This window comes from Sturnus vulgaris, chromosome 25 (assembly GCF_052056855.1).
Source record: "Sturnus vulgaris isolate bStuVul1 chromosome 25, bStuVul1.hap1, whole genome shotgun sequence".
NCBI classification, from domain to species: domain Eukaryota; kingdom Metazoa; phylum Chordata; class Aves; order Passeriformes; family Sturnidae; genus Sturnus; species Sturnus vulgaris.
In genome coordinates this window covers 556,087-575,845 of record NC_142267.1, presented here as the reverse complement: position 1 = coordinate 575,845, position 19,759 = coordinate 556,087, and the positions used below count along the sequence as shown (strand labels likewise).

Below are 19,759 nucleotides of genomic sequence, written 5' to 3'. Positions count from 1 at the left end.
TTTGTCAGAGAATTCAACCTTGCACTGTAAAGTAAATACCACTTGTAATAAAGAGGTTTATGTCAAAACATGACATTGTGAACTTGAAAGAAAATTATGTCTCTGTAGAACACAGTTCTAAAAATCCTTCCTTAACTTTCTTTTTCACATGAAAGTAATGCTTGCTTCAGTTGCATTTGGTCTCTCTGGATATTCCTACTGCACTGGGTGGCAAATTTCCAGCATTCACTCTCTCTGAGCTGTCTTACTATTTTTGCTACATCATGGGGTGGGTTTTTTGTTAGTTCTTGTTTGGATTAGGAGAAAGATTCACTCCTTTCCCAGTACTGCCTTGCATATTATCAGAGAAGTTAAGAAATTTTTCAAAAGTCATTTTATGCTGTATTTTCAGTCAAGACTTATGAGAACAAGAATACAGACAGGAGAATGGCAAGACAGATGTTTTGTCTAAGGACAGTTCTAATAATTATAGTTAACCTCTCTCAGCATCTTCCTCATTTTCTTTAAGTGATACTGCCTTTTTTTTTCCAGTCTTTAATAATTTTACAGTGGTGATGACTGGTTAAAAAAATCCTAAGTCTACCCCAAGGCTGACATTTTGGTGCTAGATGAATGCTACCTACATGCTATTTGCTTTGATGTAAGGTTGAGGTTTCATTGATCCTTCCTTCTTCTGTTTTAAAAATGCATTAAATATCTTTACTGTTTTTATGGTATGTAAGGATACTACGACTCAGCAAAGTTGTCCTTTTATGCTTTGCCTGTAGAGGTCCTACAGTAAAGAGCTCTTTGAGGAGGTTATCTCCAAGATGAGGAAGGCTGGAATCAAGTCTACCATAGCAATAGAGAAATTCAAACTGCTGGCAGAGAGAGTGGAGGAAATTGTTGCCAAGAACGCCCGTGCAGAGATTGATTACAGCGATGCCCCGGATGAATTCAGAGGCAAGTGGGGTCTTCTCAGCCCTGCCTGTGTAGGAAAGAGGGATTTTGTTTGTTACATGGATTCCATATGTTAATAGAAACTGTATATTGTGTATGAAGCCTTGCATCTTGCTCTATTTCAATGGCATAGTTAAGTAAATACAGAGCTAAGAGTTCCTTTTACATGGCCTTGAAAACAGCAACCCCCTCCCAACTGAAAATAGGGTGACAATGGTGAATGCTTAGTGCCGGGTCAGAAAGGGGAAAGTGCTGTAAAGATTTATGTTCATGTCACCATTTTCTGTAACTTCAGCAGTGTACTGGGTGTGGGTTTATGGAAAATAACATTTGTAGCTGTTTGCTCACCCTAATGAGGAGACCCTTGTGCCCTCAGACCCACTGATGGACACTCTGATGACTGACCCCGTGAGGCTGCCCTCAGGAACCATCATGGACAGGTCCATCATCCTGAGGCACCTGCTGAACTCCTCCACAGATCCCTTCAACCGTCAGACGCTGACAGAAAACATGCTGGAACCAGGTACAGGGACAGCTGCCTCTGCCCGTGGGCTGGGGCAGCTCTGTGCTTTCACAGCACAGTCTGGGGCCTCAGTACAGGTAACAGTTCTTTCATTTCAACTTGCACAGAAAACTTCATTCCCTCTGCTTTCCCTTTTTTTTGGGGGGGCGGGGAGCCCTCACACCCTTGCTTTCGTAACTACTGGGCTGAAAAACATTATGGTATATGAATGAGAAATGGCTGTTGGTCACAAGAGACTCTTATAGTACTATTACCAAGTAATTTAATCATTCTTTTTTCTCTCTCTATTTTTTTTTTTTTTTTACCTTACTAGTGCCAGAACTTAAAGAGCAAATCCAAGCCTGGATGAGAGACAAGCAGAATGACCATTGAAATTCCCCTGCAGTGCCCACCCCCAGCATGGGCAGAGCAGGGCAGGGGCTGCTCTGGCAGGAGTGGACACACACACACCTGGGGCTGTGCCCACGGCACTGAGCTGCAGTAGTGACCAGGAGCATGTGGACGACGACAAAAGCAGCTTAATTCTTGTACATATATTTAAGTGATGGTCAATAACATGGAGGACAAGCTAGGAAGTTACTTATGTTACAAAACTGTCCTTCAGTATGTCACATTTTGGAGTTTTTACAGCTGAATTATTTTAGCAAAGACGAATGGATCAGGGCAGCATCCCTTCAACCTTGTTTTTTACCGCCAGATATCCGTTAATTTGATTGTGGTTAGAACCTTGGACATTTTGCTGCTAAAGTAACTTTTTTCTCTTTCCCTTCCTTTCTTTCTGTTCCACCCATCAAACCTGCACTGCTGTCTTTTTCTTTTGTAATGCAAAAAAAATACAAACCCTGTGAAAATCAAAATCATTCCCCTGCCCTTAAAAGAACATATTTTGTGCGATAACTGTGCCTGCAACAAAGTGTTCATCTTGGGATCGTATTTTTATATTACACATATTTGCCTATTTGGTTTTTAATTGGTGTTAGACACAAGGATAATTTCAAAAAACGAAGACTTCACACGTGGATTTTAATTTCCTTTCCTTGAGATGTCCCTTTCCTTTATGTTGATCAAGATGCTCTGGTACTTGTGAAAAGCCTTGAGATAGAAATATGTGAAAACAGCTGCCATGAATGAGATGCCTGGGAATACCAGGATTTCAGTGACTTGAAAAAAAAAAAAAAAAAAGGAAATACATTCTTTCAATGCTGCAGATCTATGCTTACTGACAGTTCTGAGCCATTGGAGCTTGTCCACAGAGAGCAGATACTTTTATCCTTGGAGGCTGCAGTTTGGGGCAGGGGTCATTTTTTATGTTGCTTACCAATTTGTATCCATGGCTTGGCCTTACCAAAGCAGAAAGGGTGCAGGAAATGTAGAATTACGTTTTTAAAAAAAAAAAAAATTCACAAACATTTTTATATTACTGCCCCCTGCATATGATACTTGAATTTCCTTTTTAAAAAGGATTTGAAACCACAGTGTTTTAAAATTAAGTTGGAAAAAAAAGTTGTTTTTCTTTTATTTGTTTTTGCCATGTCTTCTGTTCAATTCCTGACTCTCTTGAACTACAATAAATGATACACACTCGCACAGAATGTTTGCTTGCTCTTTCTTGTAAGAGTGGCAGTGAAAATACAAAAATACAAATGGTTGGGTGTCTTTGTTCAGGTTTGCTGATAGTGATTTAGGATCTGGAGATACCTTAATAACTTATGTGGAAAATTTCTGTGCACACAGATACCAGTAATGCTTTAAACTCAAGAATGTTCCCAAGCAGGTGCCACTGAGCACCTGTTGATAGCTCTGTGACAGCTCCAGGGGGAGTTTTGGTGAGGTTCTGTAGAATCCAGCATTGACCTTTTAGGTGTGCAAATAACTGTGAATTATAAAATGTGAAGGTACCAGTTGTGGGCTGGTTTCTTTGTTTGCTTGTGGGTTTTTTAGTGGTGCTTACTCTAACAGCATGAATGTGTAATTTCTTTTCTGCAAGGAAGGGAGAAGATTCCAAAGCTGCTGTGTGGGTCGATGCTGCAGCAGGGAAGTTTGTTGCCTGGTTTAGAGTTATAACCAGTTCAAATCCCCCTCTTTCCTCTTCAGTAAATCACAGATCAAAGCCTGCTCTGCTTTTACCTGCAGGCTGCAGCTGAGCACCCAGCACAGATTCTGATGTGTTACAGGCTGTGCTGAGCTCTGTTTTCTCCTTTACTGAAGAGGTAATTTCTATATAAACTCTTACATGTTCAACTGTCCCCTCATTATTGAGGACTGCTACATGAAATCTCTAGTAACATCCCAGAGTTTATACTTCTTTTGATAAAGGACAACTCTTCAGTAGTGAATATGTGTTTTTACTGGAGGATGATCAAACTATGGCTTCACATTATGTTCTGGTTTTTTTTTTCTGCAACCATATATTGCTTCTAGTGACAGATTATAAAATGAAAATTCTATAGTTTGGGTTTTGCCAGGAGGAAATAGAAATATTTACATTTGGTGTGGGATGTTTTAATTCAACACAATGCCCTTCAGAATCAGAATTTATATTTGTTCTGCCATTGTGTCAGACTGACCTGAGGAATATAAATAGCCAAGTGCATTACTGAAATGTTTTGTCTAATTATGGCATACATCTATCATTTGAAAACATGTCAATGCAGATATTACACAAGACACAAGGGCTTGACATAAGTGGCCAGAACAATTTTATCTGGGCAGCTAGTATCAAGTATTTCAAAGGTGTGAGCTCAGACAAGTGTTCTCCCAAATTCTGCATTTGTGAGTAGAATAACGTAATATTTTTTAATACAAGCTGCTGAAGTGCCATTCTATTGTGTCTGGCCACAAAACTGAAGCAAACCCCTGTCTTTCAGTGGATAGTGGACATCTGAGTGTCTGAAAAGCAAAGCTGAAGCTGGACTAAAAATCACTCTCCCACAAAAGCATATTGGTTGTGTGACAATTCTTAGTTTAGTTAATTAAATGCTACATGCAGTTTTTGGTGATTTCCCTTCCCCTCACTAAATGTCCTTTACCTTTTTCAGTCCAGCTGTAACTTCACTGCAATACAGAGACTTTTTATTAGAGGTCCCAGAAATGATCAGTGGAGGGATTTACGTTTGACACGTCCATGTGTGTGCAGAATGTAAATGGTTTACCCCAGCAGAGGCCAACTCTTACAAAGTCACCTTTCCTTGGCATTTGTCCTCATCACTGCTCTCTCCTTGTCCTCCAGCTCTACACTGGAGAAATTCCCGGGGCAAGCACTGCAGCTGGAGCAATACAATTCAGGCCAATTGATTCTATTGTATCTCAGTTTATCCTTAGGAATGGCCCAGTTCACATCTCGGAGCTCTTCCCTGCTGACGCTGTTCATAGCAGGGTGGCAGCGCTGCTGCGGGCAGAGTTCACTCCCAGGAGTGTTTCAGCACAGCCCCTTCTCCCTGAGCTTCCCCCTGCCCTGCTGTGTCTAACTGCAGGAACCAATTTCCTCTCTCCTAACCAATGTACGTTCACTGCCTTGCTGTTTTCCATCCTGTAACTTGGCATTCTCTGCCGGTTTCTAGCAGATGTTTTCAGGACTCTGTGACCAAGGGTGGAATTAACGTGCAGGAGCTGCTGTGTGTGAGCACTCCCCAAACTTGGGCATTAGACTGATGCAGGAGCTGCTGTTCCCAGGAAACACTACACAAACTTTGCTGAAGTAAAATCAATCAGTGTCTGTTGCCATGGGAGGTTACAGCACGCACCCAATATCTGGGCAGTTCGCAGGAGATTTTGAAAATGGTTGGATTTTTTTTTTTTTAGGTGTTCTTGCCCTTTTCAGAGAATAGCTGACCTAATTCTCCATAGATGTAGGTAGAAGTTAGCACAATTACACCACCCTAAAACCACCGTTAAATTATCTGTCCCATGGATAGGAAGTAGGTATTTTTAGGACATAGGAAAGCTGCCTGGTTTTGATTTGTTGTTTCTGTGCAATATTTCCCTAAGCCTCCTGTTCAGCCATGCATTGTTGGGCTTCTGCATTTGTTGCCATAACTGCAGATGAGACTGGCAAGGGGAAATAGTCACTTTTCACCAAAGTAAAAAATAACTCGTTCTGCCAAAAATCTGAACCTTAAGGGGAACAGAAGGGACACGGTGGAGATTAACATAGCTAATAGCCAGGAGGCTGTGAACAGAAATAAACCTTGCTCTGAAACTAGAAATCTCAGGTCCTGAATGTTCTCAACATCTTAAATCCAATTTGTATATGATGATGTATGAAATATATGTAATTAAGGCATTTCATGATTTTAAGGTGCTTATAAGATTAAACATGAACTAGTTTCTAAAAGCAGAAATGACCAAATTACTAATGATAAGGAGGAATTTAAAGCTGAATTATTGCCACAAAAATAAAAATTTACTATGAGAATATGCATGGAATTATTGAAAGTATGAGAGTTAATACAGCATCTTTGACTAAATTTAATCATTTGCCTAAAAATACATTATGAGGTTTAAAAAAATGACTCGAGCTGCTCAAGAAACGTTGTGAAGGGAGGGAGGGAGGGAGGATTACTAATCCCTCCTCTCTGAGCCGTCGCCCTTGGGCCTCGTTTACGATGCAAATCCCACTGGATCAGCCAGAGTCGGGAGCTGGGGAATTCGCTACCCCAGACACGGCGCAGGGGAGCGCCCCGGGCCAGCGGCCGCGGGAATAACGCGGTGCTGTCATCCCGAGTGCCCGCCCATAACGCGGAGTTTTCATCCCCTGTGCCCGCCCATAACGCGGTGTCCCCGCCGTTCCCGGCCCCTTTGCCCGCCCATAACGCGGTGTCCCCGCCGTTCCCGGGCCCTGTGCCCGCCCATAACGCGGTGTCCCCGCCGTTCCCGGCCCCTTTGCCCGCCCATAACGCGGTGTCCCCGCCGTTCCCGGGCCCTGTGCCCGCCCATAACGCGGTGGCCGCGCTTTGTGCTCGCCACCAGCACCGCCCCCGCTCGCGGCTCGGGAGCGCGCACGGACACAGCGCGGCGGGCGGTGCTGCGGCCGCCGCTCCCGGTAGGCTCCGGGGCGCAGACGTGATTTGCATCGCGGGCTCTGATTGGCTGGAGCTGGGGAGGCGCCGCCTCCCCGCGCCCCCGCCGCTCGGCGGAGCGCTGTGTTCGGAGGGCGGTGCCGCTGCGGCCGGACACCGCCAGGCGGCGCTGGCGGCGCACGGGCTGTGATTGACGGAGCTGCGCGGCGCGCCATTGGCGGGCTTTGCCGAGGGGGCGGGGCGGCGCGCGGCGATTGGCGGAGCGGGGGCGCTCCCCCCGCGGGGCGGGCGCTCGGCCCGCGGTCCGTCAGTGCGGAGCGGCGCTCGGGCGAGCGCGGCGCCCGTTCCTCCCGGCGCGGCCTCGCTCTCCTCCCTCCCCTTTCTCCCCTCCCTCCATTCCCTCCCTCGCCCTTCCCGCTCCATTCCCGGCAGCGGGGGGGGGAATCTCCCGGCCTCGGCGGAGGCGGCGATGGGGATGGCCGGGTTTTTGTCGCTGCGCTGCCCCGCCGGCTGCTGACCGCGCACCGCCCGCGTCCCGCAGATACCCTGCGCCAGGTGAGGGGGCTGCGCGGAGGGGCCTCGGCGCTGGCAGGGGCCGGAGCGGGGCGGGGGTGGTGGCTGATGCCGTAATGCGGAGGGGGAGGCGGCGATGCTGCCGTGCGCATCTGTGGGGCCCCGCGGGGGGCTGAGGCCGGGAGCGGGGAGGATGGATGGATGGACGGATGGACGGACAGATGGATGGATGGATGGATGGATGGATGGATGGATGGATGCATAGCACTGGATACCCCGGAGCTGTCAGGGCAGCGGCGCAAGGGCGTGGGGCCTCGCTCGGCCTTGCCATCTGCCCGATGCCATCTCCTCGTCCCCGGGGACGCTTCCCTCCTTTCCCTCGCTTCCCTTTCTTCCTTCCCTTCCTCTCCCTCCTTCCTTTTTCCGCGGGCAGCCGCTCCCCGGCTTTTCCACCGGCTGGATGCCGCGTTCCGCCGCCCGTCTCCCCCCGTGCAGCTCGGCTGGGGCGGAGGCGGCCGGGGCCGGCTCGGGAGGGGCACGGCCCGCGGGGCGCTGCGGGAGCGGCAGAGCGGCTCTGGGGCTGTGCCCGGTGCCCGGCTCGGGCAGCCATGTTGCGAGGATGAGCCGGCAATCCCGAGCCGGCGGTCCGGGACCGGCAATCCCGAGCCGGCAATCCCGAGCCGGCAATCCCGAGCCGGCGGTCCGGGACCGGCAATCCCGAGCCGGCGGTCCGGGACCGGCAATCCCGAGCCGGCGATCCCGGGACCGGCGATCCCGAGCCGGCAATCCCGAGCCGGCGATCCCGAGCCGGCGATCCCGGGACCGGCAATCCGGGACCGGCGATCCCGAGCCGGCAATCCCGGGACCGGCGATCCCGAGCCGGCGATCCCGGGACCGGCGATCCCGAGCCGGCGATCCCGGGACCGGCGATCCCGAGCCGTCAATCCCGGGACCGGCGATCCCGAGCCGGCGATCCCAGGACCGGCGATCCCGGGACCGACAATCCGGGACCGGCAATCCCGAGCCGGCAATCCCGGGCCCGGCGCTCCCGGGCATCGCCTGCGGTGCAGAATTCGCCAGAAGCAATGATGAATTTACGTCTGCTTTCCGGAATGTAAATACCTTCATACCAAATTCTAAATTCTAAAGGGTATTTCTTTCCGCTTCCAGCTGCTTCTTAGCTCAGTTCTCTTTGCCGTTGCACAATGCGCTGTTGGTAAATAGCCATGTGTGCATGTGATCGGGTTTCAGTGCCTGGCCGAGCTCTGCAGCGCTCTTCGATCTGGCATCTCCGCCTGGTCCCGATATAGCCGAGCGTGTGTGAGTTCAGCTGAGGGATCACTGCCCCAGCTCCGTGCGAGCCTAAAATTGGCTCTGCTGGGGGCCCCTTGTTCACAATCGCCCGCTGCCCCAAACAGCTGCTCTGCCAACTTTCCGTGTGCTAATCTCTGCCCTTGCTGTATTTCTTTAGAGCTCTTGCACTGATTAAGTTACAAACTATTTTTTCTCTCAAAGTTAGCACATTCTGTGATACGCAGATATGACACAGTTATTTGGTATATGACTGGTTATCTTAAATAAAAGTGATTCTTTATTTGTGATGTGTGATGAGTTTGGGTTTGTTTTGGGGTTGTTTTTTTTTTTTTTTTAATGCAGAGATCCAGATTTGAAACATTGTTTTGTAACCACTTCGAGCTTGTTGCAAACTTCTCTGCATGTATAAATAATAATTTGAGTCTAAATCCCTGCTCTGCTTGTAACTTTATTTAAATAAATAGCAATGTGTTTGTATTTTGACATTGCATAAAAACTGATTTGCCAAAACTTTCGAATACATCCAAGTATTCAAGTCTTAATGTTTATTCAAATATTTTTGTGAAAGCCCAGATCTAGTTGAGCCTGTGAAGGGTGATTCAACAACACTATTGGGTTTGGCAGCTTGAACACCAGTAAACAGACAAGATATTTAGGTGATTTTTTTTAATGACACACTTTAATATTAAAACGTCACTGTGTGACTCACAGGGTGAGTATCTTTAGTCTCAAACAGGTGTAAAACTAGAATGTAGGATTTGCTTTTTGCTGATGAAGCTCACTGAACAACTCGAATGTCACCTACCACCTGTTTTGGAGCAGTGGTGGATCACCTCAGACACACACACACACTTCCCTTCTTGCTTCCTGATGGATTCGTGCAGACTGAACATTAAAAGAGACACAGCTTGTAGATTCCTTCCAAGACATTAGGGAGATGATTCATTCCAGCATGGATGGCAGCCTTCTAAGCCTATAATGAACATTAAAAATGTAGTCTTTTATGAATATTGTTCTTCTAAATCTGTACCATAGACTGAATTGCATATTTTGGTTTTCTCTTTTTCAAGTTATGTTTCCACTCTGTAGTCAGCATTTTGCAGTAGGAAGTGGTACTACTGGTAAATGGGAGCCCTGAAAAGCCAGTTGGAGTTTATTATCTGTCCTGCTGTGTAACTTGGGGCTCATTTTGCCTTATTTTACAATTCTGTGTGATGAGGGCAATGCTGCTTTTATAAATTGTTATGACCAGTTAAGGTTACTGGTAACTGGAAAAACCCCTCAAAACCCCAACATCTTAAATGTATGGAAAGTTTGGCAAATTATGTTGGTTTTGGTTAATTTTCTTTTTAATGAAAATTAAATCTTGCATACTGAATTTATATTCAAAGGATCTGAAATCCATGTGCAAATACAAGTAGGTGTTTTGCTTACTTCAGCTATGAAAAATAGCAGAGTTGAGAACAAAAGATATTTAAAACTATACCATATTTAATTTTCCGTCAGCATAAAAGTCAGGGTTGGGAAAAATTGGTAACTGCAGAAGTCCAGCAGTTAAATTTTCATATTGCAGGTGATTTTGTGATCTGTGAGAATCTCCTCACAGTTGTATTTCAGACAAGTCTGTCATTTAGCTAGTGCATATGGAGTCTCTGGAGGTGTGATTTTCATGCTGTCTTATTGTGAGTGTGATGTTTAGAGGTACTTGAGAACATTTATATATATATATCTATATAAATTTTTTTTTTAAGTAGATGATTCTTTCATCCCACTCTCTGTTTGCTTCCCAGATATATCTGCGGAAATTAATGCAGTGTTCTGAGAGGTGTTTTTATGAAAAAGTAATAAAAAAATTCTTTATGGGACTCCACAGTAAGGAGGGAAAACAAGCCCCCTCTGTTTGTTTCACAAACAGTATTACAAGAACACATTGGACAAAGTGGGTTGTGTCGTGTCCCTGGGCCTTGACAAGAGTGGCCGTTTTACAGGTGGTGCAGAGGTGTTTGGTGAGCAGGGCACTGCAGGTTCAGTGGCAGCTCTGGCCTGTCGGGATTATCAGGATTATTCTCCTGCCCTGCCTCTGCTGGGAGGGCTCGGGTACCTGAGCCGAATCCAGAGCTGCACTCTGGGGGAGGAAGTTTGAAATGAAGCTGTGAGTTTGATCCTTTGTTCCACACAAAAGGAGGCACAGCACGGAGTGAAGCAGTGTCTGCAGCAGCCCAGATCGTGTCAATTCATTCCCAATACTTTTCTGCTCTATTCTATGTTCAAGATTTTAGCGAAGCTTCTTAAAATTCCATCCTAACCCCGAGCTGGTGGTGTGGCTGTGTCATTAATCATTGCTCAACCAGTTTGAGCAACCATTTGTACCAATGACATTGAGATTCAGTTGGCTTGCTCCTAAAGACATTCTTCTAGTCTGATGAGATACCTCAGGTACATGTGAAAATAGGGAATACTTTAAATTGCTCCTACTTGGGGGAGTGATTTAATTGCTGTCTTCACCATGTGATGGCATTAATGAGGTATTGCAGTTTTATTAAAGACTTCTTGTACTGTGGGAAAATGTGTCATAACTTGAATTAAGCATGTATAAGTACTTTTACCAAGTGTGGAACTTGCTTTAGGGCTGAAATGCTTTTGCTTTAGACCTGTTGTAAGTTTTGTACTTCTGTGATCAGGACCCTGAAACGAGCATTTCACCAGCTGTGTGGTGTATTGATAACCAGAAGAGATGTGAGGATTTCTGGGTGCATGGCTGGGCAGAGTTGAGTTCTGGCCAGGGTAAGTCAGGTTCCAGATAGAAATGCCTGTGTTGAGTCAGGCCAAGGATGAATCCAGCTCTGTTTCCTCTCTTCAGCAGTGGCCATAGCAGATATTTAGGATATAAAGATAAATCAAATATAAATCATGTTTTCTCACTATAGTCATCCAGCTTCTGTGTGTCTGTGCCATGGAAGCTTTCCTAGCCAAGGGCAGGAGCTTTTTAGTAGGATTTATTCTTTGAGTCATTGCTTTTTGAGGCTGTTAGACTTCAGTACTGACCGTGTCCTGTGGCACTAAGTTAAACTTCTCAGCTGGGGACCAACTGAAAACCTCTCTTGTAAGGAAGAGGCTGGCTGAACCAATACAAACCAATCTTTCCTAAGCCCACATTCCAGCACTGACTCAGACACGCCTCCGAGTTGGGATAGTGGGTCACTTTCAGGGATGGTTTCCTGCAGTGGAACTGCTCCATCATTTAGATGGGGTAGGATTTGAACAAGTATTTTGATAATGGAGATGAATTTAATGGTGGACATTTGCCTGAACACAGATAATAATATTTACCCTGAAGGCAATAATTCCCGATTCCTCTTCTTCCTTACAGTGTGTCCTTTAATCAGTAGATATACAAGTAGTTGATGAGTTGTTATTTCCTTGGAGAAGAGGACTTCCCCAGGACTGCAAGGGGTTCTTTAAGGGTACACCCTTTTCTCTGGAGTCATGTGTATTGAAAGTCAGTGTGCTGTGGCCCATGCCACTTGAGTTCCTTTGAATGCCATTGCTGAAGCGTTGTGGCAGCAAGGGTTGGCAGTGTGAGAACCTGGGTATGGGGTATATGGTCATTGCCTCCTGATGAAATTTAAGTAGCTGTGTCTTTACTGCTAAAATTATCTTTGTTAGGTTAAGCCTAACACATGTTGTAACCAGATATTTATTTTGGTATTGGCATCCTTACTTTCTGGAAGAAAACCAATACTTGGTTTTCTTCCAGAAGAGAAATGTATGAAATCGTATGAAAAACAAATATTTGTACTCTTCAAAAAACCTGCTTTAGGTGACAGAAACTTTTGACTAGGGAGACAGTGAACAGGTGCTGAGAAGTATTTCCAGTTCTGGTTTTGAAGTGACACCTTTTGGGGGGAAGGGAGCGTGATCTGCAAAGCAGAAATTGCATTTATGGAGTAACTTTGAACCTGCCTAATTTTATCAATATCTTGAATACAACAGCTGTAAATAACTAAATGATGTTTTTCTCCTTAGAAAACACCAACAAGGAGGATAACTTGAAAGGCTCTTGTTCACTCCCAGTCCCTTGACTGCACTACCAGCAGCCAGGATGTCGGGGGCTTCGGTGAAGGTGGCTGTTCGTGTCCGGCCCTTCAACTCCCGAGAAACCAGCAAAGAGTCCAAATGTATCATCCAGATGCAAGGCAATTCAACCAGTAAGTTTGTTTTAATCTTGTAAGGGAGTCTTTCTCTCTTCCCAAACTTCCTACTGAAATATTTTCTTCTGTCAGACTGAGAACTGTCTACATTGTATCATCTAGAATTAATCTTTTAGTTACTCTGCTTTTCTGAGACTGTCATTACAAACTAGATTATCTCTGAATGTAACTAGAAAGTCTAAATCACAAGTATCTTGATTTTTATGCAGTTGTTCATGGTGTTTGCTTCTGCTGATCTGAAAATTCTACAGAAAGATTGGAGTACCAAAGTGTAAACCTTTTTATGAACTTCAGTGTTTGGGAATATCATGTGGGTAGACAGATACAGGTACAGATACAGATACCACATGGTAATTGTGGGGGTGTGAGTCCTGCCTGGATCTGGTGCTTTAGTTCTTGGTGTGCTTGTTCTGCAGTTTGTGCTTTTGGTTACTTTGGGTGAGAAAGCTGAGATGAAAAGGGTGTTGAGTTTTGTGCTTTCCAGAACAGATGTCTAAACAACAGCAAACAGACTATGTAAAATCATCTTCTCTAACCAGTTAGAAGTGCTAAGTGTTAAGAAGTGTTCCAGTGTAATTGTTGTGGGTGTAGTTTGGAGGACACTGTTCTGTGGGAACCTGTGTGTGGGCACACCTTTTCTGCTTCTTGGCTTGGTTGTTTTTCCTATTGAGGTCAAGGCAGTACTGGCAGCATTGGAGGGAGTGTCGTTCCTCATCTGCTCTGCCCATAAACTGCTCTTCTTGGGGCACTTTCTCATTCTTAGGTAATCAAGTAGAGCCATCTTGTCTGCAGCTGTAGGAAGCAGCTCCAAGAGCACGGAGTTATTTTGCTGTCTGATTACTTGAGTGTTTGCTCATGCCCCTTCATACAAAGGAGCTTCCATACAGGCCTCTCCCTTTTTTTTTAGCCAAGGTTTTACGTCAGCCTTCTTGTGCTTCTGCAATGGAATTTAAGTCTGGTTGTGGTCACTTAAATTATATAGTGTTTGTGGTTTCATTGGAAGAGAGGTGTCATAGAGAAGAGAGCTTGCTTTTTAGTGCAGAAAGTTGTGATCTTCAGACCGTGTGTGCAATAACACCCAAAGAAACTTTTTTGGGGTTGGATTTCAAACTTTCCATTGAAGGTAGGGGTGGGAGGGGTTTGAAGTCGTCTCATGTAGAACAGGTGCTGGTGTCCCATCATTGGATGCCAGTGCAGAATGGAAGAACTGTGGGCTTCATTAGAGGACATTTGTTATGGAAATGCCACCAAGCTCTGGGCTCCAGCAGCACCACTGGGTCCCTCTGTGACAGCTTTTCCTGCTGCACTCATCACAGCAGTAGTTTTAGATGGTTAAGGTTTGAATTCAGGAGCCTGTGGCACAGCAGCAGGGGTGAGCAGTCAGTGCCTGGCAGCTCGTTTGTCTGAGCTGGAGATGTGGCCTGGGCCAGACACTGGTTCTGTTTCTGAATGCCAGAGCTGCACTGCAGTGACACATTTCCAAGAGACTGCATCAGCTTTCAAAAGGAGAAAAATATTTCAGGTTGATCTCATTGGAAATGTCTTTATCGAAGTTACTACTTCTGCTGTGTCTATACTCTGAAATGTTCTAATGTGCAGCCTTTTATTTGCATGCTGTGGGTGATGTGACAGATGGTCAGGTTTAAGTCATCGGGGCCATTACAGGCTGTGGGAAGGAATCATCAGTTGCAATAGTTAAACATTGTCACAATCTGTGGGATATTTTTTCCCTGTATTTTCCTCATAGAGGAGAAATACAAGAAAGCAATGGACAGAGGAGTAGTTTGAACAGAAGAGGATTGTATAATAAAGGCTGTGAATAAGGCATTGTTTGGTGAGGAAAAAAAACTAGCAGAAATCTTTTCTCCAAAGAATCTTCCTAACCAAGATTTCTGACACACATAACTTCCAGCTGAAATTCTTCAGCTGCTATGCTTTTAGGTTACATGTTAGATTTGGGGGGCATAAGTGCCATTCTGCCAGTGATTCTTTCATTTTCATGATGCTCAGTTTTTTGTAGCCCCACAGTTACATTATTGAACTCATTATTAAGGTCTGAACTTGCTGGCTAAAAGCTGAGCACATAAAGTGAAATTAGTGTATCTGGGACTCATATCTGATGCAGCAATTTGAAAATAAAGGGAATTCAGTAGTAATTCTAGAAAAAGGAGTTCCTGCTTCACGCTTTCCAATGTGCCAGTGAAGTCATCAAGGGTTTGGTATCTTGCCTCTGAGAGGGTTATTTTTTCATTTGTGCACTGGTCAAGTTGACAGGAGGCAAACCTGAGAGGATGGTGATAGACTGAGTAGTGACTATTTTAAGCCTCCAGGACAGTTCAAGTTCTCTTATCTTGGAATTAAAGCCTAATGGACTGTCGTGATACCGGATTGGTGAGGCAGTGCCAAGGCTGATAGCTGAGAAGGGATTTTGACAATTACTTAAACTTTAATTCTGTGTGTATTGATTGAAGAGCTGTTCTGCAAATCCTTTGTGGGTCCTGCATTTAAACTTTGTGCAACTCTGAGTTGTGTAAATGTATTGGCAGAGGCCACTGCATTACAGTGAAACTGAGGCAAAGTGCTCAGGATTATGTTAAGGAAAACTGTATAAAGATACAGAAAATAAAGTGTATGACAGGTGTACTTCAGTTATAAATAGCTTCAGGTGAATGTGGGAAAAAAGGAGTGGTTTTTGACATACATAATGAAGTAGGTTCTTGAAGTCAGAATGCCACCAGGGTTGTTGCCTGACATGCTGCTTTTGTTTTTGTGTCAGTTTTTGTGTGAATTTGGCTGTTGAGGGCTTTGGGGATTGCCTGGCATTCACAGGGTGCTTGCCAGCAAAGCAAAGCGTCCCTCTGGGTCAGAAAGCTTATGCTCAATTTCGTTACACAGTTCTTTGCCTTGGAAGCAAAACAACATCATTTGCTTGTGCACTCCCACACAGTTTACTTGTTTTCCTATCTGGCTTTAACGTCATTTCCTCCTTTAATCAAGATTCATTGTAGGTCTCTGTCTTTATCATTTCTTACTGTTTAAAAATGACAATGCAGCTGAGTACAGTTCTAGGTATGTCTTAATCCCAGAAAAAGAGAATTCATACTAAGGGCTTTAACCCATAATGTTAAGGACATTTATGGTGAGTTAATTGGGACTTCTGTTTTTCTGCTGGAAGGATGCAAAATACAGAAATTTTGAAATCAGTACTTGAAACATATTATTTGTCCTTTTTTTCTTTTTTTTTTTTTTTTTTTTTTTTGTTTCCTGCTCTATAATGCATCTTGCATTTAAATTGTCAGTCTTTATATCTTAAATCCATGTTTCAGAAGGGAGATTCTGCAGTTGAGCTGAAGTCACATGTGCTGACTGCATTAAGGGGCTGGAATTTGGCAGAAGGCCAGTGCTGCTGGGATCATCTCTATTTGCAGATGGGATCCATTGCAATGGTACTGCCACAAGTTCCTCAGTGGACACAGGAGAAGTGGGGGAAGGGGAAGAGAAGGCAATGGAGCAATCTTAGAGACAGGACAAGGTAGAAGCTGTGAAATTCTGCTATTTAAGTTAACTTGGGAAGGCAAAATACTTTCCAAAGAAGAAGTAATGTCACCATCAAATTAGTAATTAAAAAACTCCATCAAAACAGTAACTGAGACTAATTTCAGAAAAGGCCATCTTTTTAAATAATTATAACTTAGAAATCATCCTAAGAAACATAAGCTTTCTTTTCAAAAGCACCTGCCAAGCAAGTGAATTCAGTTGCCAAAATTATATTTTCTTTTGGAGTTCTGTTCTGAAGACTATGATCTTTAAATTACTGAATAGGTGGCTCATCAAGGCCAAACTCACAAGTGGCTTTTTGAAATTAATAATAAAGATATAGATCATGGTTTTCAGCATATCCAGATTGAATGTGTTTTATCTTTAATTCCTGCTTTTTCCAATTTTTGTTAAGAAAGGTATACACCAATGCATCTTGCCCACAATGTATTAATTACTTATTCCTGTCCAGTTAATTAATGGCTGTTTTTGTGGAGAGTGGGAGAAAGATTCTGCAGTGTAATACATGAAAGCTGAGCTATAGATCTGAGAGTGTTTTGTGTGTCAGTAGTTCTTGTGCTCATTCTTGTATGGGCTTTTCAAACGTAACAAATATAAACAACGTTGGCAGCTGCTGCCTTGGGTTATTGAGCTGAAAGAAGCTGTCCTGTGCCTAAAGACTCCAAGAGTGTTGTGCTTTTTCTGGTTTGGCATTTGTTTGTTTGAGGGATTTTTTGTTTTGATTTGGTTTTGTTGGTTGGTTTGTTTCGTGTTATTTTTTGTGGAAGTGATTTGATAATCTGGCCTGTAAATAAATAATGCATAAATAAAAACAACTGAAACTGAAGCAGACATTCAAACCAGTAGCTACAAGACAGCATTTAGATACTAATAACTAGCTAAGAGCCCAGCAGGCTTATTCTTTTAAAAATCTAAATATGTGTGTAAAGAACAAAACAAAGAAATAAGGAAGTACCCTACTTGGAATGTGTCTGTTGCAATTAATTGTGCACTAGGTGAATGAAAATAGGGTTTAGCATCTTGTCTGTGCAAGTGACAGAGTCAAGCAAAGTTCTCAGAGTACAGTTCAGCTGAGATTTTTGTGTCTTCTGGTTTGCAATAAACACCAGTGGGAGGTGCCCCTGCACAGCCCAGCTTCCCTTGGAGGGGCTGAGTGCACCTGGATGCTCAGGTGAGCCCTGCCAGGTGCCTGCTGGGATTTCACTCTGCAGCACTCCCTGTGTTTCAGGAACCCTCAGGTTCCTTTGTGGCTGCTGAAGGGTCTGGATGTTTCATAAGAACAGGTGGAGTGGTCCCAGCTGCTGCTGTGGACATGTGGCTGTCACCTTCTCCTCCAGCCATCCTTGGCACCAGAAAATCTGGATAAGACATTCTGGAGTTCATTTGTACAGGTTGTAGGAAAAAAAGTGCATTTCTTCTAGTGGTTGTTTTGTTGTTTGGGTTTTTTTCCTCCCTGAGTTGTGTAAACCTCATATCTAGACTAAAATGTTCAAATTTAAAAAAAAAAACAAAAAAACAACCAACCAAACACAACAAAACCAAACCAAACAAACAAACAAAACAAACAAAAAAAACCTAATGCAGAAACATCTAATTCTCATTTCTCCTTTGTTTTGTTCTTTTCTTTACTTTTTTTTTTTCCTTTTAAGATATGTGCTGCTTTATGCAGTTGTTCTGGGGCAAATTAAAAATGGGTGGGAAAGCAGGACTGAAGTTAAAAAGCTTTTGATTTATTGCATGTTTGTCTAAATTAGTGGTACTTGAAGTATAATACAAAAGTCAAAACCATTGAAAGGTTCATAGAGCAAGGTAACCTCATCAATAATTCGGCCATCTCTTTTATTGATGTACTTTTGACTCACACTCTGTTCTATGAAAATAATAATTTTAGATATCTCAAAAAGTAAGCATATTCCCTTTCTGATGCCTTGTGCCTGCCAGAGAGCATTGGTTCTAAAAGCATTCAACTTGGATTTCTTGTTTGGTTTGGGTTTTTTTTTTCAAGTATTTCTAGTGTTTTCTAGTTGTATCTTGCATGGTGGGGCTGTGTGGGGAAATAAAGGGCATTGCAGGAATGTCGCTGGTGTTCCTGGCTGCTGCTGCCGGCCAGGGGAGGTGGCCCGGGGAGGTGGCCAGGGGAGGTGGCCCGGGGAGGTGGCCAGGGGAGGTGGCCAGGGGAGGTGGCCCGGGGAGGTGGCCAGGGGAGGTGGCCAGGGGAGGTGGCCCGGGGAGGTGGCCCGGGGAGGTGGCCCGGGGAGGTGGCCAGGGGAGGTGGCCCGGGGAGGTGGCCCGGGGAGGTGGCCAGGGGAGGTGGCCCGGGGAGGTGGCCCGGCTGTGGCAGCCACAGCAATCGATGGCCTCGTGGCCGAGCCTCGAGTCGCCGGGCTCCCCAAAGCAGGGGTGACCCAGACCCTGCTGCTGTGTTAGCAGAGGGAGCAGGAGCGTTCTCTGTGTCCTGCAGCATTCGGGATTTCTGTGCCCACAGTCTGTCTTAGTCACTGTCTCTGAGTGCCCTGCACTATTGGCAGCTCATATGTTTTGCTACAAGCCTGGGATATTTTTTTGGAGAAGAAATAAAAATACGGACTTTTTAGGTGCTTGATTTTCCTTCTTTCCTTTCTCACGATTGAATAAAAATAGCTAGAAGTGTTATTTCTGCACTGTTAAAAAAATTTAGAAGATGACTTTGGGGATCTGGGGGAAGATGAACATTTAATGAACTTTAAATGCTAGAGATGCAAATGATGGTTCTGGAGTGAGACTGTGGGATGATGACTGGGGTGTTCCAGCTGATGTTAAATACAGTTAGACTGCATTATGTTATGAAGTTAGTATGGAACTATAGCAGGGAGGTATCACTAATGAATCCTGAGCAGTTTCTGTCAGTGGTGCTTCTCCATGTGAAATTCTTCCCCCTCAGAATCAGTGCCCGCTGACAGAACTAGGCCTCTAGAGGTGATTCTTCTTATCAAATGCTTAAATAAACTGCCACCTTTTAGTATGCAAGTAGAAGAGAATGCATATTGTTAATAAGAGCTACTTTAAGAATTGGATATTTTCATTCACAACACAAATTCTTCAGAGACATTCACTGTTAAGAACTGACCAAACTGATTTAAGTACTGGACTGAAATCCTTAAGACCTGGCTTCCCAAGGTTCCAGCATGGAATCTACCATGGTGTTCTCTTAATGTGCTGCTGGCATGTCTGAAGGTAAAAATGGAAATCTTAGGAGAGGCCACTGGCTCTTGGTGATGCCAGGTCAGAGCAGCAGGTGGAGGGAGATGCTGTTTTACCTGCCTGGAGGCAGAAATCAGAGGCCAGAACTGAGCTGAGCACTCACCCAGCCCCACACACGGGCAGCAGGACACTGCCAGCCTTGGGAATGGCTTGGGGTCACTTTTCAGCCAGGGAGAGAGAGCAGTGGGCTGGGCTGGGCTGGCTCTGCCTGCTGCCGTGCTGTTCTCCAAGAACACCAGCTGGACAGCTGGTATTTATAGCTGCTGGATGTGGGAGAGCAGCTGAGGATGAGAGCAGCTTTCCAGCAGCTTCTGTGAGCAGAGCTGGCCTTGCTGTGGTGCTGCTGAGCCTCCCTCCCTCCCCCAGCCAACCTTTCTCCCAGTGCAGGGCTGAAATTCCACACTGGGGAGAGAATCCGGTTGAATTCCAAATGAGCTGTTCTT

General features: G+C 44.8%; 2 protein-coding genes across 11 annotated transcripts in view; both read left to right on the top strand.

Moving 5' to 3' along the window:
- The window catches only part of UBE4B (ubiquitination factor E4B), a 34,071-nt gene extending 31,017 nt beyond the window's left edge, over positions 1 to 3,054 (top strand). For all 3 annotated transcript variants that reach the window (XM_014891889.2, XM_088178536.1, XM_014891886.2), the window contains 3 exons: positions 768 to 942; positions 1,316 to 1,462; positions 1,776 to 3,054. In XM_014891889.2, coding sequence (XP_014747375.1) covers positions 768 to 942; positions 1,316 to 1,462; positions 1,776 to 1,834 — 381 coding nt within the window. In that variant the 3' untranslated portion in view covers positions 1,835 to 3,054. The remainder of the gene's footprint in view (positions 1 to 767; positions 943 to 1,315; positions 1,463 to 1,775) is intronic.
- A 3,803-nt stretch (positions 3,055 to 6,857) lies between these two features.
- Positions 6,858 to 19,759, top strand: part of KIF1B (kinesin family member 1B) — a 78,254-nt gene continuing 65,352 nt past the window's right edge. For 3 of the 8 annotated variants that reach the window (XM_014891885.2, XM_088178667.1, XM_088178666.1), the window contains exons 1-2: positions 6,882 to 7,035; positions 12,334 to 12,515. In XM_014891885.2, coding sequence (XP_014747371.1) covers positions 12,410 to 12,515 — 106 coding nt within the window. In that variant the 5' untranslated portion in view covers positions 6,882 to 7,035; positions 12,334 to 12,409. Of the gene's footprint in view, positions 7,036 to 12,333; positions 12,516 to 19,759 lie in introns of all 8 variants that reach the window. The other 5 variants (XM_088178670.1, XM_088178669.1, XM_088178668.1 and 2 more) reach the window with 3 other exon arrangements.